The sequence below is a fragment of the Carassius gibelio genome, chromosome B19 (assembly GCF_023724105.1).
Source record: "Carassius gibelio isolate Cgi1373 ecotype wild population from Czech Republic chromosome B19, carGib1.2-hapl.c, whole genome shotgun sequence".
Lineage (NCBI taxonomy): Eukaryota > Metazoa > Chordata > Actinopteri > Cypriniformes > Cyprinidae > Carassius > Carassius gibelio.
Window position 1 is genome coordinate 34,919,959 of NC_068414.1, and position 22,073 is coordinate 34,942,031.

Below are 22,073 nucleotides of genomic sequence, written 5' to 3' on the forward strand. Positions count from 1 at the left end.
GAACCAGAGAGAGCTTTCGTACTGTTTATTTATTTACTATTATTTATTTGAATTAATTTACTAATATTTTACACAGTTATACTATTACTAGTTATATTATTATAACTTATTATTATATTTTTTATATATATTTATTTAGTTATATTATTAGTATTATTGTTTACACCAGTGTATTCTTGCAGATTAGTTCTGCAAAACAAATTGTTGCAATTTATTTGCAATGATAATAATAATGTGCTATAGTTATTATTATTATTAATATTACTTGCATTATTGTATTCATGCAATATTTTCCTAAATAAATAATTTCAATGTATTTTGAATTATAATACTGTGGCTATATTATTAATATTATTATTATTATTATTATTTGCACTATTGAATTAATTGAATATATAATATATATATATATATATGTATATATAATACATAAAATTCTAAACGTTTCTCAAAACTTAAGTAAAGTAATTTTGCACATTATACGTGAAGTAAGTACGTCATTTTATCTGTGAGCGTACAGTTGTATTATTTATAAAGATATCAGTCTCTGATGAACATATCTTGAAACAACAAAGCTTGTAACTTTAATATCTCTGACAAACCACAAAGCAGCTATATATATATATATATATATATACATATATACATATATAATGTTATATGTTATATGTACATTATATATATATATATAATGTTTGTTAATTGAAATAAATATATTTATTAATTTATATTAATATTTATGAATTATATATATATATATATATATATATATATATATATATATATATATAATTCTGCATAATTTGAATACTGACGTCAATTTATATGTAGTGTTAGTGGCACTTCTAGTCTTCATAACAAACACTTGTCTGCAGCCATTAGTTTTGATTGAAAATGAATTGAGTCTAGCATTGAGCTTTTGTATTGAAGGAGAGAACACCGACTGCTTTGCATTAGAACAGTGTCCTCCATGTCTCCTGATAGTGGTACGGTTCTCCAGATCCGACTCTGTCATTGGAGTGATGTAATACATCTCATGTTTGGTTTGGACACAAGTGTTGCATGGTTTCTTTTCCCTCTTCATGAGCGTGTGTGGTTTCAGGTCTTGTGTAAACCAGGAGGATGTCTGGAGACACAGAGACTCCAGTTTAGCTCACAGAAGGTCAATTCCTGAATATGAGGTTCATTCTTACGTCTTTTTCCTAAAACGATCTTTGTGATCAACTCATTCCTGCAGTTATGTAACAGGATTTCCTAACGGAGAGCAGTGCTTGAGCGGTGACTTTAGGTGGAGTTTGTTCGGTTCTGCTGCATTGTTTAGAGTAAAGACCGTGTCCTTTGGCTTTTACAGGACCATGGGAGTTTTCTGTGCAACTCTGGTGTAATTAAGGAAGCGCAGTACACACACACACACACACACACACACTATCGCTCTCTGTGCAGACACGCAGGAAGGGAACACTTTCGTGTGCTCTTGTGGTCTCTGGACTGGATCTCCACCCAGCGTGAGAAGCCACAGGTGGAGACTTAAACACACACCTGTGTCCCGCTGATCCTCCACAGCTGACATCAACTGAGCAACTAATGCAACCGCTTAACTAGTCACTCTTTCATAGAAAACTACAAGTCCTTTGCATTTGAAACATTAAAAAAAAGAATTTAAAGATGCAATTAAAAACTAATTTACAGTGTTTTCTGCTCACCAAGCCTGCATTTATTTAATCAGAAATACAATAGAAAATGTTAAATTTTATTGCAGTTTAAAATAACTGTTTTCTGTGTGAATAAATATTAAAATGTAATTTATTTCTGTGATGCACCGCTGTATTTTCAGCATCATTACTACAGTCTTCAGTGTCACATGATCTTCAGAAATCATTCAGAATCCTTCAAAAAGCATTTATTTGAAATAGAAATCTATAATGAAGTATAATTTTAATAATATATTTTGTAACATTATATTTGCAATATCTTGTAATATTATATTATATAGTATAAATTTTAACATTATATTATATATACATTATATTACAATGCATCCTTGCTGAATAAAATGTAAATATTTATATATATATATATATATATATATATATTCTTAATGAATCAAACACTAAACACTCAAATAAATCATATATTATAATGTACAATATGAGCAGATAAAAACACATTAATGTATTACATTATTCAATATATTGTTATATTTTTATATTTTCTTAAGATTTCATTTAAATTTTTTATTAAATTATTAGTTTGTAAAAGGATTTATAAATAAATTTTACATTATATATATATATATATATATATATATATATATATATATATATATATATATATATTTTAAATTATTATTACAATATTATTATTATTATTATTATTATTATTTTTTTTTTTTTTTTTTTGACTGATATTCAAAAAGGATAATGTTTGGTAAAGATCTGAAGAAGAGTGTAGAGATCATGGGTTTGAGTCTCAGTGAATGCATGAACTGATAAAAATCAAACCCTGAATGGTTTCAGTAGAAGCATCAGCCGAATGCATCAAGTACTGTACGTGTCTGACAGAGAGGAAGAAGAAAGCAGAGGTAACGTCCTGGAGACGCAGAGCTGGGTTTCCCTGCAGGAACTGGAGGATGGGAAGGTTATGATATAATCTGCTTTAGCTGCTGGTTCTGGGTGAGCGCTGAACCCTCATTATCTCTGAAATACTTCACTCTGATTGGTCAATCTCATCCTTCTGTGGTGAAATATGACACTAAACAGTATAACTGACTTTCCTGTGCATCTGTAGTCCAGCTTCATCATCACAGACATGCTTTATTTGTATTTTATGAGTGTGTCCCTGCAGATCCTGCGGGACTCGTTCAAACGTTCACAATGTACCGCTTCTGTTACGTAAAGCTCTCCCGCTGCCAGCCTAGAAACGGAAAAAAGCATTTCTCATCAACATTGACATTTAAATGCGAGTTGATTTTGGAAAGGCTCGAGAGAAACAGTTTGTTATCGTTTGCATCGCCAACATTTTTTCCCAGCAGCCTCTGGCCTGTTGTGCGCTAATGTTCGTTTTTTTTGTGGAATTGCGTAACTGGAGTAAAATCTTATTAGCGTTGCTTTTTTCCAAACACATTTGCAGGGAGGAGCAGCATACTCCATCTGATATCCGTGCTTGTTTCGGAGTGTCTTGGGAATGTTTGGGAAACACTCCGTGTTTGTTCCGGTTTGAGTAATTTGTGGTCAGACTGGAAGTATTTTTGGAATCTTCAGGAGTTTTTTTTTGGAATTCTGATTGCGGTGAAGTAACAGTGAATTCCGAGGAGGTCGTGTCCTTCGTTAGGAGGTCAGAGGTCATGTTTGCATCTGTCTGGACGCAGATAATCCATCTGTTTCCCGTCCTGGCGCTCTGGTGATTGAGAGATGACTCCTGCGGCGTCCCAGCATCCTTTGCTCCGCAGGCAGCAGACTCTCGACTGAAGGTCGTTCAGCGATGGAAGAGAGTTTGGGCTGCTGATGGATGTTGTATATTTTAGTGAAGTGGTTCCAGAACATTTTGTCCAGGGTTTGGAAGCCTGTGGGGGTCCGAGCGTCGATAGTCACACACACCGCTCATTTCTTACGTTTCACTGGGTTTGGATTGCATCACATGCTTGATGCTTGGAATACAGTACAGTATTTGAAGGACTTGTTCTGTGTTTAGAAAGGCTAATAATGTTTAGTTTACATCAAAGATGCCGAAACTACTGAAGCTGGTAAAACCTGTTAGGAATAGGAAACGAGAAACACAAAATATTTTATTTATGAAAACAGTAGCTGAAAATGATTAAATCATTGTTTGAGGTAAAAACGTAGTTGCATTAGTCTCTTATTTACTTAAAATAACGTGCGCTGATAAAACGTGCCGCTTGATTCAATAGCAGAATGATTATGTGATTCTCCATCATGTCACAGAGCAGGTTTGACAGTATCTGAAGTATCTGCACCTGCAGGTCACATTAAAACTGGGATGTGAGCCGGATCTCAAACACAAAGCCTTCTGATGCCACGGATCTGCGTCTTTCTTTTGTGCAGCAAACCACTGTGCATCTGAATGAGAGTCGTGATCCTCACCTGTGTGTGTGTGTGTGTGTGTGTGTGATATTCCTAATCCCTTTCCTGGCTTTTATCTTCTTCAAACGCGTCTGAGACACACACAAACACGTCAGGTGTGTGTCTGAAACACTGCTCGGAGCATCAGCAAACACTGACTGAGTTGCCTTTCATTCATTATAAACGCAAAGATCGTTTAGCACGAACTGTTTTGAAGTTCACTTGTTATTTGTAAGAGGAACAGGCTGAATTGATGTGTGTTTTGTGAAGTTTGATTTCGGGGAAATATATTTTTGCAGCATTTTTGTGTGCAGGATTGAGTTTCTGAGTGTAATGACTCTCGTTTCTCTCTAATGACGTGCTGCTAGATTGAAACTGAAAGTGAGAGTTTGAGTGTGACAGAAATGCATGTGGAAACTTGTCAGGAAAACACGCTGTGATATATTGCATGCAAGCCTGATTGGGTTTGATTGCACCCTGTTTTTTCCCAATAGAAGAAGTTTTTGTGTAGTTTGCAACTGAAAAAAAAATCTTTTTAATGAAAGAATCAAAAGTTTGCCATACTCCAATCTTTTTTCTAGACTGTTTTAAAATCGTTCAGAATTAATGGACCATTCATTTATGAATTATTCATGAATGTTTCATTCTATTGAGTTGAATATTGAATCATTTGATTCAGTTCAGTAGCCTGTATGAAAGGTGACATAATGTGTTTTTTTTTCTTTTTATGAACTGAAATAAGTAAGATATATCTTGTGTGTAATTATGTTGAATGTTGAATTTTAAGTAACTATTAGTATTCACATTCTTAATATTTGACCTAGTTTTTCTTGCTATATTCATGAGTATTATTCATTATTGATCAATGACTCGTTCGTTTGAGTTGATTCAGTTGATTCAGTTCACAGTTCACTGGTTTGAATGAATTGTTCAGTGTGTGTTTCAGTGAGATTGAAGGCGTTGTGTTTGCTGTGATGGGTGAGTGATTCGGGTGTGTGTCGTTCTCTCAGGCGCAGGGCGAGGGCGTCGTACGAGTCTGTCTGAAAGAGCGGGGTCAAGACGTGCTGGTTCTCCAGAGAGTCCCATCAGATCCAGCGTCTCCTCAAACGGCTGGAGTCAAAGACGAGGACAGTGATAAGAGGTGAGGCCACGCCCCTTTATATAGCCCCTCCTCTGTGTTTACATGTCCTTAAGCTCCGCCCCTCCTCCAATCAATCTCTCTTTCTCTCAAGTGGCTTTATTGGCATTACATTAATGTTTCAGTATTGCTGAAGCATTTCACATGTGTAAAATACAGAATACTTTACACCACAAAAGCAATAAATGAGTTTTAAATGAGAGAAAATAAATAAATAAATCCAATGCAATAAAAAATGACAACATAATATTAATATTAATTATTATAATTACAGTTATTATACAATGAAGAATGTCAAAATAAAGCAAATGGATTAGTGCAGTCAAAGGATGTTTTATTTAAGTTGTGGTCACTGAGTCGATATTTTGAAAGGATTTGAAGAGTTCATGTGCAAAAGCAGATAACTCCGTTTTAAATGATTTTTCAAAAAGCATGTTTTTTCATTTGTGCATTCCAGTTAATATCAATCAAACTGCAGTCAGATATTTTTATTAGGTAAAAAAGGTTATTAGGTTATCTGTTTTTGCAAATCAGTTCCTACTTTTTCTTTCTTTCAGTTGTTTGATTGATAAGTACTTTGCCAATTTGGTGGTTCTATTTAGGTATGGAGGTCAGATATGTTTATCATAATTATACTTCAGATTGTTGTCGATTTCTTTCTGAATGTTAGGGTTGTGGGTGGAGTCCAGCTCAGCTCCTCTCTCTCTCTCTCTTTCTCTCGAACACATTCCTGACGTTGTCTTCCTCATTACAGCTTGAGCGGGAACCGCTGAAACTTGTGTGTGCATGTAAACATGATTCTTATTTGGTGTTGGTGTGTTCTGCTGCATCAGCCGTGTTTGTCAGGTTGCTGTGAGTTTATCCAGCCCCCCGTGATCGGACCCCTGCGCTGGGCATGACGCACACCTTCCTCAGACACACACCTGTCACACTTGTGCAGGCAGAGGAGGATGACTATGATGAGGAAGACTGGGAGTACTGCATTAGTCCGGAGGATGAGGATGAAATGCCCACATTTGACATTCCTCATTTTCGTTACATTGACGAGGATGAGGATGAGGATGATGGTTATGTTCTTAACAGCGGCTCCTCCTGGACGTGTTCCTCCTCTGAGGACGATTACCTGTTATCCGACTCTTCCTCTTCTGCTGTGTCCTGCAGGTATGTGGTGGTGTCCGGGACGCCCCAGAAGATCCTGGAGCACCTGCTGAGCGACCTGCGTCTGGACGAGCTGCAGGGGGCGACGGAGAGCAAAGAGACGGGTGAGTGTCGTGTCAGAACAGTTTTAACGCCGACAGCGTTTCTGTTGTGTGGAGTTTGTGCCTCCAGGTGTCTTGACAAGATGACTTCTGAGGATGTTTTTGAAGTTGTGCATGCAAGATCTATTGGTTACAGCTTGTTTTTTTTTTTGTTTTTTTTATTAAAGCATAATTATTCATGAGTGTGTTTGCACAATGTGTGTTTGATTCCTGAAGCTCATATGAGGAGATTTAGTCAATGCAATGCAATATCTAATTCAACATTCAATGCAATATATAGTCTCTTACTATGCATTTAGTTTGCATTTACCCGAGGTTTTAGTGCTTGCATTGAATAAGGAACAAACTCGGTGAGATGATGCGAGGTGAGGAGGAAGACACACAGAAACAGAGAAAAGCAAGCAGATAATGACTTGTTCTGTGTGCATGTGTGTGTTTAATGTATGGGTGTAACTCAATGATCCTTGTGTTTTGTATAACACACCCACAGGCCATAAATTAGCCCTGCAGTGCAGTGCATCCTGGGTAATTACCGGTGTGTTGGCAGCTGTGTTAAGCATTAAAATGTGCCTCACACCAACAAAAGGAGAGAAAGACTTCTGTGTTGTGTTAAAGGCCATCACTGTTTCTCATTAGACACTACTGATATTACTCTCGTGTGTTTAAGCGCTGAATGCATGAGCAGTGCAGGACTGATGAAAATGTCTGAATATAACTATAGTCAGTGTTAGTGTTCAGACGTGCGTTGGTGTTCACTGATAAGTGTTCAGAAGACTCTCTATTGTGTGTGAGAAATCGTCTCGTGATGCTGGTTCAGGAGGAACCCCGGCCGTTCACAGAAGCCCAAGGTATTTTTAGAAGAAAGAGGTGTAGATTAAATCATTAGGACTTTAAGAGAGACTGGCTTCTGCTTCGGTGGGTGCTGCAGACTGACTGTAGATACCCCCCAAAAAACTCCTGATGAACCTTTAGTGGTGTTAGCTACAAAACACATCATCTACAGTAAATGAAACGCATTTTTAAATGTTTTGCAAACCACTCAAAAAATTGATTGCATATATTTTTTAGGATTTTGTATATTTTCTCAATATATAAAACTCTTAAATATTTGTGTATTCATATCATTTTTTACACTTTTTATTGCTACTGTCAAATTTGTTAGTAATTACTTTAGTTAAAAAAGTATTTGTTATTTAGATTTATTACATTTCTACAAAATTTTTATATTTAAAAATATATTTAGCACTGTAAGTAACAGTTATTTATATATATATATATATATATATATATATATATATATATATATATATATAAATATAAAGTAATCTATATATTTAAAATGCAACTGTGTATATTAAATATGTTATAACTTATATATTTATATTAAAAAATAAATTAGTTATAATATTTTACAATCTTTGTCAAAATACTAGTACTTTCTTTTTATATGTATAGCTATAGCATTTATAATAAATTATTAAATATTTTACATTTCTAGTTTGGAGTGAGATTATCTGCAAAGTTAGTTTTACTAATGATATTTAGGAGCTGATTTGCATATTCAGATGTTTTGGTCTTTGTTGTTAGTTAGAATCTGGACTCTCTTCCTGAACAATAAACACAGTTATGTGCCAAAGTTGAGTTCCTGTTCCTGTTTAAATCAGTAATAGTGATGCTCGCTTGATCAAACATGAACCCGGCGTTCATTACAGCTCTCATTAAACATGTCTGGCAGGAGAGTGAACGTCTGATGAATTGTGTGTGATGTTTTCTTGCAGAAATGCTCCTGGATGACTTCCTGTTGACGTATCTGGTGTTCATGTCCACCAGTGAGCTCTGCCAGGCACTGCTGGGACAATATCCTTCAGATCGCTCCAAACCTCTTGTGTGTGCGTGTGTGTGTGTGTGTGCGTGTGTGTGTGTGTGTATGTGTGTGTGTGTGTGTGCGCGTGTGTGTGTTGTTGGTCTTTAACTGGATCTCACCTACTGCACGAAGCGCTGTCGGGGGAAGGAGGAGGGGAAGGAGGCTCTCTACAGGAAGAGGAAGGTACTGCACCTGGTGTCTCAGTGGAGCACGCTGTACAAGGACTTCCTGCGAGAGGAGGAGAACGTCAAGCCCTTCATGAAGGTCAGAACGCTTACATTAGATCTGATGTATAACACACAGCTATTCTAATGTCTCTCTGTCTGCTGCTGCTGCTGCTGCTGGGTTGTTTTTAATAGCCATCATCTCGTGTGTGCTTTCAAAAGTGGGTTATGATTTCTAGAAAGTAACATGTGCAATCACAGTACAGTTGTTTCATATAAGCATATCTATGTAAAATGATCACATATAACAAAATATTTATTTAAAAAAATATATTTTTACATTTATTGAATATTTGGTAACACTTTAGGGACCTGTTTCTCAGTAATAACTAGTTGCTTTTTAGCATGTCTATTAATAATAATATATTGTCAAACATTAGTACTTATAAAACACATATTCTGCTTGACCAAGCAGAAATTTGGGGTTTATTAAATCATAGTTAATGGTTTGTTAATAGTGACCTTAAAATAAAGCGTGACCCAATATTTTGGGTAAAAATCATATTTAATATATGTATATGATTTTATTATTTAAAAAATAATTGTTTCAGGACTTTCACTGGAATTTATATATTATTGTTATATTTCTATGTTTTTTTATTAAAGACTATTATTATTTTTATATTATTTTTTTGTAACTATTTTACATAAAATGTATTCAAAATATAAAAATAATATATTATATCTATATACTATTTAAATATTTTTTTAACTACAATTATTGAATGCTCACAGTATTTTACACAATATTTACTCAAAATTAAATAATATATATATAAAGAGAGAGCGAGAGCGAGAGAGAGAGAGATTTTAAAGTAGTTACAATCTAGCACAGTTGTGTAGCCCCGCCCACAGTGAAATCTCATTGGTCCAGAACCCTCTTCCCCAGCTGCATGTTAACATCAGAAGTGTTCTGATTGGCTGAGACTGTGTTAAACTCCTGCTTCTCCTCAGGGCTCGTCTCCGTCTCATGTCACGACTTGAGCTGGTTTTAATGGTTTCTCTAGTTTTCTTTCTTCTGCTCGCTGCTGAAGGCCACATACAGATCAACCCTAGAAACAGTTTCAGCCGAAGCCTCATTAAAAGTGTGTTTGTGTAGCTGTGTGTAGGTGTTTATGATGTGAATATACATGTGTTTCACAGATTTCAGTCTGTCATCTTCACAAGATCACACAAATGCACATCTTGTTCCTACCTGCCTTTGTCCCACCCACCCACACACACACACACACACACACACACTTGTGCAGTGTTTCCATGGCAACGGTCGTGTCATCACAGTGACGAGGCTGTTTCACGGTCGCCTGTATCATTAAACGCAGCGTTTCCAAGGTGATGGTTGCCTGGTAACAAGCAGGATGGGGCCGGGGGGGGGGGGGGTGTTAATGGGTTCATTCAGATTCCATCAAGCGCTACAGTGCCCCTGAGAACAGTGATTGTGTGTGTGTGTGTGTGTGTGTGTGGTCGCTGTTTTACAACACTGTTCCCTCACTTTGTTAGTGTTCTGACAGTGTCCTCCATGCACTGAGGGAATGTACACTATTATAAGGTACATCTCCAGTGCATGCTGGGTAATAAATTGCCTCTTGACTACCCAGTGTGCATGCAAGGTCAAAACTCACACAGTCTCTCACACACACATTCAGTCGGCATCCAGCTGTGTTTTCGTTCAGAATTCTGCCTTTATAGAGACAGATAAAAAAATTGGTCAAGTAAAATAAAATGTTAAACACCAAAACATTTTATTTTTAACTACACACTACATGAACAATCATGAGTCAGTAGAGTTCATGAAGCTTGTAGATTCAGTGAAGGATTGATCAGACTCACAGTGTTTTTATTGTTAAGGATAATAAAACTAAAAGATGATTGTTGATTGAAATAAATGTTTCAAAATTTAATTTAATTTAATTTAATTTAATTTAATTTAATTTAATTTAATGAAAAACTAGTTGTAAACTTAAAAATATGAAATGTTGCCTTACAACTAAAATAAGATTAAGTACTAAAATTACTATTTTTTAGATTTTTCAAATTATAGATCTGGATTTTTATTTGATGATATGATAATTTCTGGTATATTTTTTACGTGTGCAGTGCCGAAATATAGAGATATATTCAAATCCTTATTTTATTTATTTTATTACTTAATAAAATTATATAGAAGAACATGATTTGGACAGTTCTGCTGCCACAGTCTGGCTTGTGCCATATTCATCTAAATGGGAAAAGCTACTGATTCCAGTAATCGTGAAATGCCAAATATCTACAGATCAATAAGCCACCACTATAAATGCCTCTTCTTCTGTGCAGACGCTGTATCGATACGTGCTGGAAGACGTGTACGAGTTCCCCTCGCTGGAGAAAGACCTGAAGGAGTTCCAGAAACTACTGCGACGGAGACAGTGAGTCGCAAACACGTTTACATTTTTAATTTCAAGGGGTCATATGATGCGATTTCATGTCTTCCTTTCTCTTTGGAGTGTTACAACATGTTCATGAGAACATAGATAAAAACCCTTAAGTTACAAAGACTAAAGTCTCAAACCCAAAGAGATATTCTTTATCTAAGTTAAGACTCATCCACGCCCTCCTAAAATGGCTCATTTAAACACGCCCCCACATGTCTACATCACTGTGTGAGAAGATTTGCATAATAACGCCCAAATGTTCAAGCAAAGAAAGAAGGCATAACTATTATTCTTGCTGTAGTATTGTTGCTGACACCATGTCTAGGAGACGATGTGTGTTTTCAAAGTGTCAAGGGGCGTAACCTTTCCTTTACATGCTTGAGGCATTCGGCCAATCACAACACACTGAATAGTTGGCCAATCAGAGCACACCTAACTGTTCATGATATGATTCTTTAGGGTCTTAATAAACAGTCTATAATTATATATTTTGGTTTAACTTTCTCAATGCAAGCATAAAACACCACTCTTTTTATCCTGTCCAAAACATCTCTGTTCACAGCAACCCATTTCGGAGCATGTCCCTTTAAATGCTAATGAGCCCTGCTGACCCCGCCCCCTCTTCTGTGGGGTGACAAGCCGTTCTCATTTAGCCACAGAACTTGCTAACTAGCATGTTATTAGGAAAGGTGATTAGCAAAGTTTCATTTAAAAACCTTAAGATCACTTCTTCTGGAGGTGAAGCTGGATCACAAACTATTTTCGTGTACATAGATCAGGTGCATTCCCTTCAGAAACAAACGTAATCCACTGCGTCTTCAGCGGCTCAGATGCAATGTTCATTATTAGATCCAACAACAACAACACCTCAATCACTGAGGAGTCTTTCTCGTCTACATCTGCTCCTGCGGCAAAACAATAGTGGACTGATGACAGTCACTCAGGGCGGAGCTAAGGTTAAACGCAACAATTGTGGGAGGGGCCTGTCTGTATGACATCACACAGAAAGGAATCTGAGAACGACTCGATCTGAGAAAGAGGTTATCATTTATAGGGATAAAAAAACACTAGGTGGATTTTATCATTGTAGGGTAGATGTGTACACTGCCAACACACATTTATGTTCAAACAACACGTAAAAGTGAAGTTTGCATCCGAAGACCCCTTTAAGCAGGTTTTCTCTATTTGAGGAGTATAACAGAGCAAGATGAGCGTTCACGTCTCTCTCCTGAGCTCTCATCCTCAGGGTTTGGCAGACAGACGCTCGGTATCCGTCTAAATGAGCTGACACACTCCGAGGTGTAATTATGAGCTGTAATTAGTGTGTGTGATATCTGCTGAAGTCAAGAACGGCCGTCCATCAGCTGTTTCTCCTAGAAAACAATGACACATGACTCCAGTCTCCAGTAATCTCACTTGTGTCTCCTCTGGAGGATCTTAATGGGTTTAATAATGGCTTGAATTGTGCTCAGATTGGAATAAAATAGACAGAGATAACTCAAATGTTTCTCATCAAGTCTCACATTTTTATCTGGATTGCAGTGAGATTAAATTGAGGATTGCGTCAAGAGCATTTCTCCTGAGAAAAAGACACCAGTAGTGTCACATGTGTCTCATGTAAAGTTTCAAAAGAGATCTCAACGTCTCAAATTTTGCTTAGATTTGCCGATAAAACGCAGAAACCTCAGAATAAGCTCTAACATTCTTCATCAAGGTCATTTGATATTTTTTATTGTCTCAAACTGTGCTCAGTTTGACCACAATCTGCAACCAGAACACAGAAATATCAATATGACCTCCAACATTTCTCCTCAAGTTATGTCTCAATTGTTTCTCCTGGACACAAATGGAGACTTTTTCTTGAGTCTTCTGCCTTTGTATCTGAGAAAAAGACCTCAGTAATCTCATTTGTCTTCTCCAGTGTTTCAGAAACATCTCAACTATGTCTCAAAGTGTGCTCAGATTTGTCACAATACCAAAACCTGCCACCAAAAGTCAGAAATCTCAATCATTTCTCATGACTTTCTCCCAGAACCATCCTGAGTTGTATAGCTCTACAGCTCTTACTGTATAACAACAGCCATCTGCTTTCATTTCTTCTCATGAACTTTGGGAGAAACATCTGAGATGATCATTTAAAGACTGAGAAATGAGTCTCTACTGAGCCAAATCACTGGCATTTGTCACGGGGAAAGAAAGACGGTGGCATTTGATCCTCCTCAGAAAGGTTTTGTGTTTAAGCACTCATTTATCCTGCTAAAGTCAGACTCATCGCTGTCTATCCGCTCGTGTTATTTCGAGCTGCGCTCTTCTGATGGATGGATGTAGAGTCAGTCTGTGTCTGTCCGGACAGATGTTAAATCAGCCGTCTCTCGCTGCATCTGTCAGACTCACATCGAGAGCGTTTCATCAGTGTCTCTAACGGCTTTCTCTCTCTTTCTTCCCTACAGTACGATGGACGACTATTCTCCACACCAAAAGGTGAGAGAAACTGTGGAAACCAGGAAGAGTTTACCCAAAACTGAACATTTACTGATATCATGAAATTGTTAAAATACTGAACAGTTGTTTGTTCTTCCAGAGTAAAGCGCTGTACCAGCAGCTGAGTCTGAAGGAGAACTGTGTTCCTCTCCGAGCGTCTCCCGTCGAGAGCAAAGACGGTAATACTGCTGTCTTCTCATGTCTGGGTTCTTCTGGGGTATTCTCTGTGTGACGTACACTACATGTTAATGTCTCAGACAGTGGTCTGTTGAAATATATACAAGAAAATTAGAAATCAAAGCTGTGCTGGAGCTGACAGAAGCACTGCTGAAAACCAAACTGTAGATCTAAATAGAGAATTACTACAAATAAAAATTAGTTTGATTAATACATATTTTATTTAAATTATACGTTTGAATATATCAGGACAAATTTTGGGTGTGTAAACATCATGTGGAAATCTGTAGGTCAGGTCTCTCCCTAAAATAAATTGTAATGTGTAATGTAAATGTGTGTGTGTGTGTGTGTGTGTGTGTGCGTGCCTCTCCCTGTGTGTGTGTGTGTGTTTGTGTATCTCTCTGTGTATCTCTCTCTCTCTCTCTCTGTGTGTGGTTGGTTGTGTCAGTGATGTGCCGTGTGTATGTGAGCTGTGATTCGTATCTGAGCGTGCGGGTGAAGCCTACAGTCGTGGCTCAGGAGCTGCTGCACATCGTCTCTCAGCGGATGGAGCGATGCGAGGACGACATGATGCTGCTGGCACAGACCTACAGCGGAGGTTCATACACACACACACACACACACTCACACAGAGACACACACACACACACACTGACCCCCTGCTCTGTCTCTCAGAGAAGCGTGTTCTTCAGCCTCATGACAGTATTTACTCCGAGTCTCTGACGGCCCCCAGCAGACTGATCGCCTGCCGCAGAGACCTCAGCGAGATCCTGGTGAGACACACTACTGTAACACAAGTGTGTTCGGATCAGTGCCTGCACCTGATGATCATAACTCTGTGTGTGTGTGTGTGTGTGTGTGTCAGCCGCCGCTCACCGAGTGTCCAGATCTGGGACAGAAGCCCGTCAGACTGCTGGGGATCAACACGTGGGACGTCGCTGTGGCTCTGACCAACTTCGACTGGAATCTCTTCAACTCCATCCACGAGGTGAAGCTTCTCAGATACAGATGTTTTACATTTTTAAAGGAGAATAATTCAACATTTAAGATCTTTTAAAACATTAGATTTTTAAGCTTATATTTTTCTCTCTTATAATAATTGTTAAAAAAAATAAAACAACCAAAACCAAAATGGAATGTTTTTAAAATGTTTAAGGATATATACTAGTGGTTAAAATTTTGAAGGGTCTGTAAAAAAAAAAAAACATAATCTCTTAAAAGACGTTTCTTCCCCTCATTAGAGCTGCATTAATATACCTAATAATAAAAAAACAGTAAATATTATTAAAGTTTAGAAATGCTGTTTTCTATGTGAACATCAATTAAAATGAAACATTTCTGATTATTATCAGTGTCGAAAACAGTTGTGCTGCACAATATTTGTGTAGAAACTGTTGTGATACATTGTATTTTTCAGGATTCACAGATGAATGGAATGTTCAAAAGATTTTTTTTTTTAAATAGAATCTTTGTAACATTATAAACATCTTAACTGTCTCTTTTGATCACTTTAATGAAGCCTTGCCGAGTAAAAGTGTTAATTTCTTTAAAGACATCCCACTGACCTATGTGTGTGTGTGTGTGTGTGTGTGTGTGCTGCAGCAAGAGCTGATCTTCTACACGTTCAGCGGTCAGGCGAGCAGTGTCCACACGGTGGCGCTGGAGCAGCTGCTGCAGCGCTGTAATGAGGTCCAGCAGTGGGTGATGTCTGAGGTGCTGCTCTGTCCATCACTCAGTAAACGAGTGCAGCTCCTCAAGAAGTTCATCAAGATCGCTGCACAGTGAGTCTGATTCACCACAACACTGCTTTCACCACACACACTCATTACTCCTGTGTTTAATAACATATGAAAATATTTTTATTAATATACTGGTTCATTTTTTAATTAAATTATAATCTAATACATGAGGCATATTGATAGTTTTTGTTAATAAAATAATACATTATATTTTATTATTTTAGATTGTAGTTTATAATTAAAACATAACACTGCTTTTATGACAGGTACTGATCATTCATGTTTTATAATACAAATATATTTATTAAAATATTACATGTTTTATTTTTATTGTTTTATTAAATGTATTCATTTTATTATTATTTTATTGTTACAATATAATATGCTTTTTCTAACAGATATGACTTATTCTTAGCTCTCATACAATAAAGTGTTAAAAACAGACTGGAATACTTTATATATTAACTGGAATATATTAAAATATAATTTTCTATTATTTTATTTTAATAATGCATTTTATGACAGACGTGTATTATTTTTGTTTAGTACACTAATATTGATATATCAAAATATTTGATCATTTTAGTTTATTATTAAAACACAATACTATTTTTTTACATATTCGTTATTCACATATGTTTAATAAAACAATATTGAAATATTAAAACATTTTATTTTATTATTTTAGATTTTATTATATATAATGAAACTGCTTTTTTATATATAATAATATAATATAATATATTAACATATTATTAATTAAATAATTGTAATATAATATTTTATATTATTATTATTATTATTGTGAAGTATTTTTGCACTCTGGATGGTTGTGAATGAATTCTGGACACGGTCTAATTGTTCTGATTGTACGAATAGTTTCTCTCTGGAGAAAAGCTGCTCTTTGGAGACTGACTGAATGAGGAGGTGTTTGAGTATTTAGCACAGATTTAACTGTGTGTGTGTTTAGTGTCTGCTCATGATGACTGACTCTGTGTGTGTGTGTGTGTGTGTGTTTCAGCTGTAAAGCGCAGAGGAACCTCAACTCCTCGTTTGCGATCATCATGGGGTTAAACACGGCGGCGGTCAGCCGTCTGAACCAGACCTGGGAGGTAAAGGCGCTCTGTAATCAGATGTTTATCAGCTCTGATGCAGTCAGTTCAGCAGAAGATACTCAGTCTCTGTCTCCTCTCTGCAGAAAGTTCCTGGAAAGTTCAAGAAGCTGTTCTCTGAGCTGGAGCTGCTGACTGTGAGTCAAACCAGTCTGTAAACCAGCGCTCATATCTCATCAGAAACAGAACGAGACTGATCTGATTTCTTCCTCAGGATCCGTCCATGAATCACAAAGCTTACAGAGACGCTTTCAAGAAGATGAAGCCGCCCAAGATCCCCTTCATGCCTCTGCTGCTCAAAGGTTACACCCCCTTCATGAATATTTGATCTTTTATTATTTTAATATGTTTCTATTTTATTATTAGAGTATAATAATACTGCTTTTATGACCGATACTGATAGTTATTGTTTATTAAAAATATGTATATATTAAAAATATTATATTTATTCATCATTTTAGTTTATATTTCATTATTAAAATATAACAATACTGATTTTATGACAGAAGGATTATGTTCAATATCATGATATTGATAAATTAAAAATACAAAATAGTTGAAAAAAGTCTGCACATTGGTTGTAATTATAAATAATTAATATAAAATTATATATTAAAAAAAAAAAAAAAAATATATATATATATATAGTATTTAATTTTTTTGTGTATCTTGTATTGTTAAAATATAATGACAATGCTTTTTGATGGCAGATATGGGTTATTTTTATTTAATTGATTTATTTAATTCATTTAAAAAATATATATATATATATATATATATATATATATATATATATTGTTGTAGTTTAATTTTATTAAAATCTAACAATACTGCTTTTCAGGACAGATGTTGAATATTCTGTTTATTAAAATAATATTTACAAAATTATTTTTGTTTTATTTAGTTAATATATTATTATTTAAATAAAGTAATATTTTTATTTAATTAAATCATTTAAATATATTATTATTATATTTTTTTATGTTTTATTGTTAAATTAAGGTAAAAAAGAAAGGTGGAAGTCCACTTCCTGTCACCTGACCTAATGGAAATGATGAGACAGTGTTGTGATGTTGTGATCTGTGTTGGTTTTCAGATATCACCTTCATCCACGAGGGGAACAAAACATTTCACGATAATCTGGTCAACTTTGAGAAGCTGGTGAGTGTTTGGTGTGTCAGTGATTGACAGCTGTCACTCGTCAGATCATCAGTGATTGACAGCTGTCACTCATCGCTCGTCAGATCATCAGTGTCACTGACGCTTGTCTCTGTTCTCAGCACATGATCGCTGATACGGTCCGACTCATTCGTCACTGCCAGACGGATCAGACAGGTCAGAAACACACCGATTATAAAATAAAAATAATTTAATTTAAAAAGTACATATAAAAAACCTCAGATTTGATCTTCAGGTCTCTTTATAAATGATTAGCTATGAAAGATTCAGATGATGATCAGCTGTTAGCATGAGTCTGGATGAGGTCAGGCTCTGTGTGAATGAATCTATGAGCTGCGTGGATGTGTGTCTTCTCAGGGAACGAGCTCTCTCCGTCAGACAGTCCTGAGGTGCGCTCCAGCATCCATTACCTGCACATCATCGACAATCAGCAGACGCTGTTCGAGCTGTCGCACAGACTGGAGCCGCGAGTCTGAGACACAGAAGAGCGCCGCCTGCTGGACAGATTCAGACTGAATCAGTGACTCTCTCAGAGCCCAGCGAATCAGTACAGACACCACCACTAAACACCGTTCTCAATGTAAAAAATCACTGGTGGTCCATGAACGCTTTTTCCTGTCCGGGGGAGAAAGTGTGAACTTTTCAGCATTGTTTTGTTGAAATGCAGTTGTCAATGTTATTTAACTTCTACCAGCAACTCTGGACCATATTTATATATAAATATATAATTTAATACTTCAGATTGTTAGGGCTGGGCGATATGATCATAAAATAATATATTACAAATAATATAAAATTTTTAAAAAAGCTATTCAATTTTATTATGTAATTTTTCAGCCTTTCGGCCATGTTTAGTGTATATTAATATTTATATATTTGGAGTTAAAGGCTGATTTATTTTAGTCAATTTCAACCAATTTGTTTTAAAATTTATAATTCAAGATTAAAAATACAGTAAAAATCATGTGAACACAAGAACTGATATAAACAGCTTTATTAACACAAAAAATAATTGAATCATTTGAACTGATTCATGAAATCGAAAAAGACTTGCTTTTTTTTAGGTCTGAAGTTCAAGTCAGAAACGTGATTGCTAAATTATATAATCACACTGTTGTTTCAGTCTATGAATACTATGATATTTTGTAAACACAAAATCAAGTATAACACGCGAACGAGTCATTGAATCATTTGAATCGATTCATTGAAACAGATGGTTTGAACAACCAAAGTTCAAATCAAAAACATAGTGGCCAAAATAAAATCATCACAACATTGCTTCAGTCTTTAAATATACAATATTTTGTAAACACAAGTGGAAATATAACACACGCAAACAAACAAATCACTGAATCATCTGAATCGATTCATCCAAGAAATGATTCATGGAAATAAATCAGATTTATTTGCTTTTCACTGCTACTGAAGTTCAAATAAACTTAATGGCCATAAAAACCATCCATTTATGTATAAATTATATTTTGTAAATACATAAAACAAATATAATCTGCAAACGAATCACTGAATCATTTGAATCAATTCACTGAAACTGAAAGTTTGAACCGATGGAAATGAATCAAACTCACACGTTAGTTCAAATCACAAACATAGAGGTGAAATAACATCACAGTGTTGCTTCATTTTATAAATGTATGATGTTTTCTAACCAGAGTATATATCGCCCGGCCCTACCTTATGAACGGAGAGTGAAGGAACAAACACACCGGTGTCAAAGGTCATGACGATGATGTCATATAGAGCCAAGCGCTGGCTTCACACTGAATCGTGTTCTTGTGATTTTCTTCGATGTTTGATATTGGACATGCAGTGACGTTCCTGTGAGCCGACAGTATTATTTCCTCCGAGCCGAGGCTCTTGAAGATGTTCGTTTCGTGGAGTTTTTGCCCTTCACTCGCTCGCAGTGCTGAAGCTCATGCATGCATACTGTATTTGCACTTACATCTCTGTTTGTACATGATCGTGTAAGAATGTAGATACCTGTAAAGAAATGTGGTTTCTGTGCCAAGCACGATTATGGGAGAGCGATGCAATACGAGGAGATTTGAATCTTGTCCAGTGTTTTCTACAAGCCTTTAGCTGCAGATATGAACCCATGGATCTGAGCTGTTCCTGATTAAATGGGGATTGTGGGTTTGTAATCGATCAGCTCGGGAAAGCCTGAGTTTTAGACCATATCTGAACTTCATCAGTTTCTTCACTGCCACACACACACACACACACACACACATTCGCCTGAATGTGCTGCGACTGAACACACACTGCTTTTCTTATTTATGAATATATATGGCACTCGTGTTATTTTGTGATATGCTGCTGTTCACAGATAAAAGTTCAGCTTTCTGATGCTTCGGTGAATCTCACAAAAAATGTTTAGTCACACATTTCACCCCAAAGAGTAATAAGTAAATAAATAAATGTCCCAACACATTTGATTTTTTATTATTATTTAGGTTTTTTTAATTATATTTTATGAAATTAGGTACTGTACAACAAAATGTCTGGGTTTCCAAATAATGAAAAACATCCTGTACCTGATATAATTGTTTTTATTTTCTTTCTTTCTTTCTTTCTTTCTTTTTTAATTTCCCTCTTTTATTGTTATTATATTTTATAAAATTAAATGCAGTACAACAAATGTTAGGGACACATATTTTACCCCAAGGAGTAAGAAATAAACAAGTAAAGAAAAAATGTCCACCCAGACACAATTTCTTTTTAATTTACTGTTTATTTTATTATTTAATTCTATTTTATAAAATTTTACTCAGTACTATTACATGTATAGGTTACAATTGAAATAATTTATATATATATATATATATATATATATATATATATATATATATATAATTATAATATATATATAATAATTGTATTATTATTATTATTTTAATGTATTTTATTATTTTGGTTTATTTATGCATTTATTAAAAAAATGCTTTTGTAATTAATTATGGACTAGATGTTTTATTTCTTTGTATATTTTTTATTTTCCTTTCCTTTTTTTTATATCTTTTTTTTTACAAACTTGAAATAGTATCAAGAAATATCTTTCACAATTCTAATAATAATTGTTTGCCAAATTATGAGTTTTTTTATGTGATTAACTGTCATGAAGTGATGTCATAATGTGACAAAATATAAAATTAATGTATTAATGTACCTATTTTGGACAGATTATTATTATTATTATTATTATTTTTTTTGTGAGATTCCCTGAGTTGAGTGAGTTATTCTGAGGTTTGAGATGTAACACACAGAGGGTCCTGGTGGATTTCGGCTGGTCTTGTGCTGTATAACTGAAAGTGAACAGATAATTCTCCTTCTGAATGAAACTGATCTGACTGCTGTCATCATCAGGAGCACAGAAAGCCACTGAAAAGACATGTATAAGGCTTTCTGGAGTGTTGTTGTAATCTGCAAATGTAAATATAGATATGCTCTGAATATAAAACTTAATGTTAAAAAAGAGATTCGAAGCAATATATTTACAGTCTGTTGCTATAGAAACCACGTCTTTTCTATAACCTGCATTTTTACAATAATGTTCAAAAGCAAATCAATAAAAGATTTATGTAATGTTATAAGCTTCTTACATGTTTATGTTTAATCTGTTTAAGCCGTGGTAAAAAGGGCCCATTGATAACAATGCAGGATTTTACACGATGTGACTCATTGGTCTACCACTTATTATCTTTTCAATCACTTGAATTGCTAAAAGGACAAGTTACCACGTTTCAGTTTACTTCTCTTCATTAGATGGAGGAAATATAGCCATTAAAAACTCATATTCTGTGTTAAAACTTTATTAAGTGGTAAGTCTATATCTAGATGTAACCCCTCTCACCCGGGTCCTCTCTGACGCTCCTCGCACTCTCGATGAGTGGGGCTCGAACCCGGGTCTTCCGGCATAGGAGGCGGACGAACTAACAAGGAGGCTAAATGGCTACAGCCACTAGCGTCTGTCGCTAGTGCGTCTCTTGGGATCAGGGAGTGAGGTTTACCTGCACAGCACTACTCTCTGGCCTCCGTTACACTCACCCCCCTAAACCTCACTCCCATCCGGGTCACGGCACCAATGTAACCCCTCTCACCCAGGTCCTCTCTGACGCTCCTCGCACTCGCTCCTCTGTTACATAGACAAGATATATTATGTGATATTCTACAAATGATGTTCAGATATTATGATTAGGAAATGGCAAGAGAAGTGGGATGGGGAGGTTAAAGGTCATCATCTATACAACCTTTGAATATGTTGGAAATTGAAGAAAAAGCTTTGGAAGTAGAAAGGAGGACACAGTAATATTAATTCTTCATAGTCATTCTCTACTCGGGTAACTGAATTAACTAGAGACTGTGGGACATGTGCGATTATATTCTGTAGCATAT

General features: G+C 35.7%; 1 protein-coding gene across 2 annotated transcripts in view; it reads left to right on the forward strand.

The window, feature by feature from the left end:
* The window catches only part of rapgef5a (Rap guanine nucleotide exchange factor (GEF) 5a), a 40,754-nt gene extending 20,645 nt beyond the window's left edge, over window positions 1-20,109 (forward strand). The window contains exons 1-18 of one of the 2 annotated variants that reach the window (XM_052585200.1): window positions 4,138-4,195; window positions 5,090-5,220; window positions 6,379-6,479; window positions 8,255-8,333; window positions 8,460-8,604; window positions 10,878-10,969; window positions 13,426-13,456; window positions 13,557-13,635; window positions 14,082-14,231; window positions 14,309-14,406; window positions 14,499-14,621; window positions 15,236-15,414; window positions 16,394-16,484; window positions 16,571-16,621; window positions 16,699-16,786; window positions 17,581-17,645; window positions 17,765-17,819; window positions 18,021-20,109. In XM_052585200.1, coding sequence (XP_052441160.1) covers window positions 8,257-8,333; window positions 8,460-8,604; window positions 10,878-10,969; window positions 13,426-13,456; window positions 13,557-13,635; window positions 14,082-14,231; window positions 14,309-14,406; window positions 14,499-14,621; window positions 15,236-15,414; window positions 16,394-16,484; window positions 16,571-16,621; window positions 16,699-16,786; window positions 17,581-17,645; window positions 17,765-17,819; window positions 18,021-18,139 — 1,443 coding nt within the window. In that variant the 5' untranslated portion in view covers window positions 4,138-4,195; window positions 5,090-5,220; window positions 6,379-6,479; window positions 8,255-8,256 and the 3' untranslated portion in view covers window positions 18,140-20,109. Of the gene's footprint in view, window positions 1-4,137; window positions 4,196-5,089; window positions 5,221-6,378; window positions 6,480-8,254; window positions 8,334-8,459; window positions 8,605-10,877; window positions 10,970-13,425; window positions 13,457-13,556; window positions 13,636-14,081; window positions 14,232-14,308; window positions 14,407-14,498; window positions 14,622-15,235; window positions 15,415-16,393; window positions 16,485-16,570; window positions 16,622-16,698; window positions 16,787-17,580; window positions 17,646-17,764; window positions 17,820-18,020 lie in introns of those variants that run through there. The other variant, XM_052585199.1, reaches the window with a different exon arrangement.
* Window positions 20,110-22,073: the final 1,964 nt, after the last annotated feature.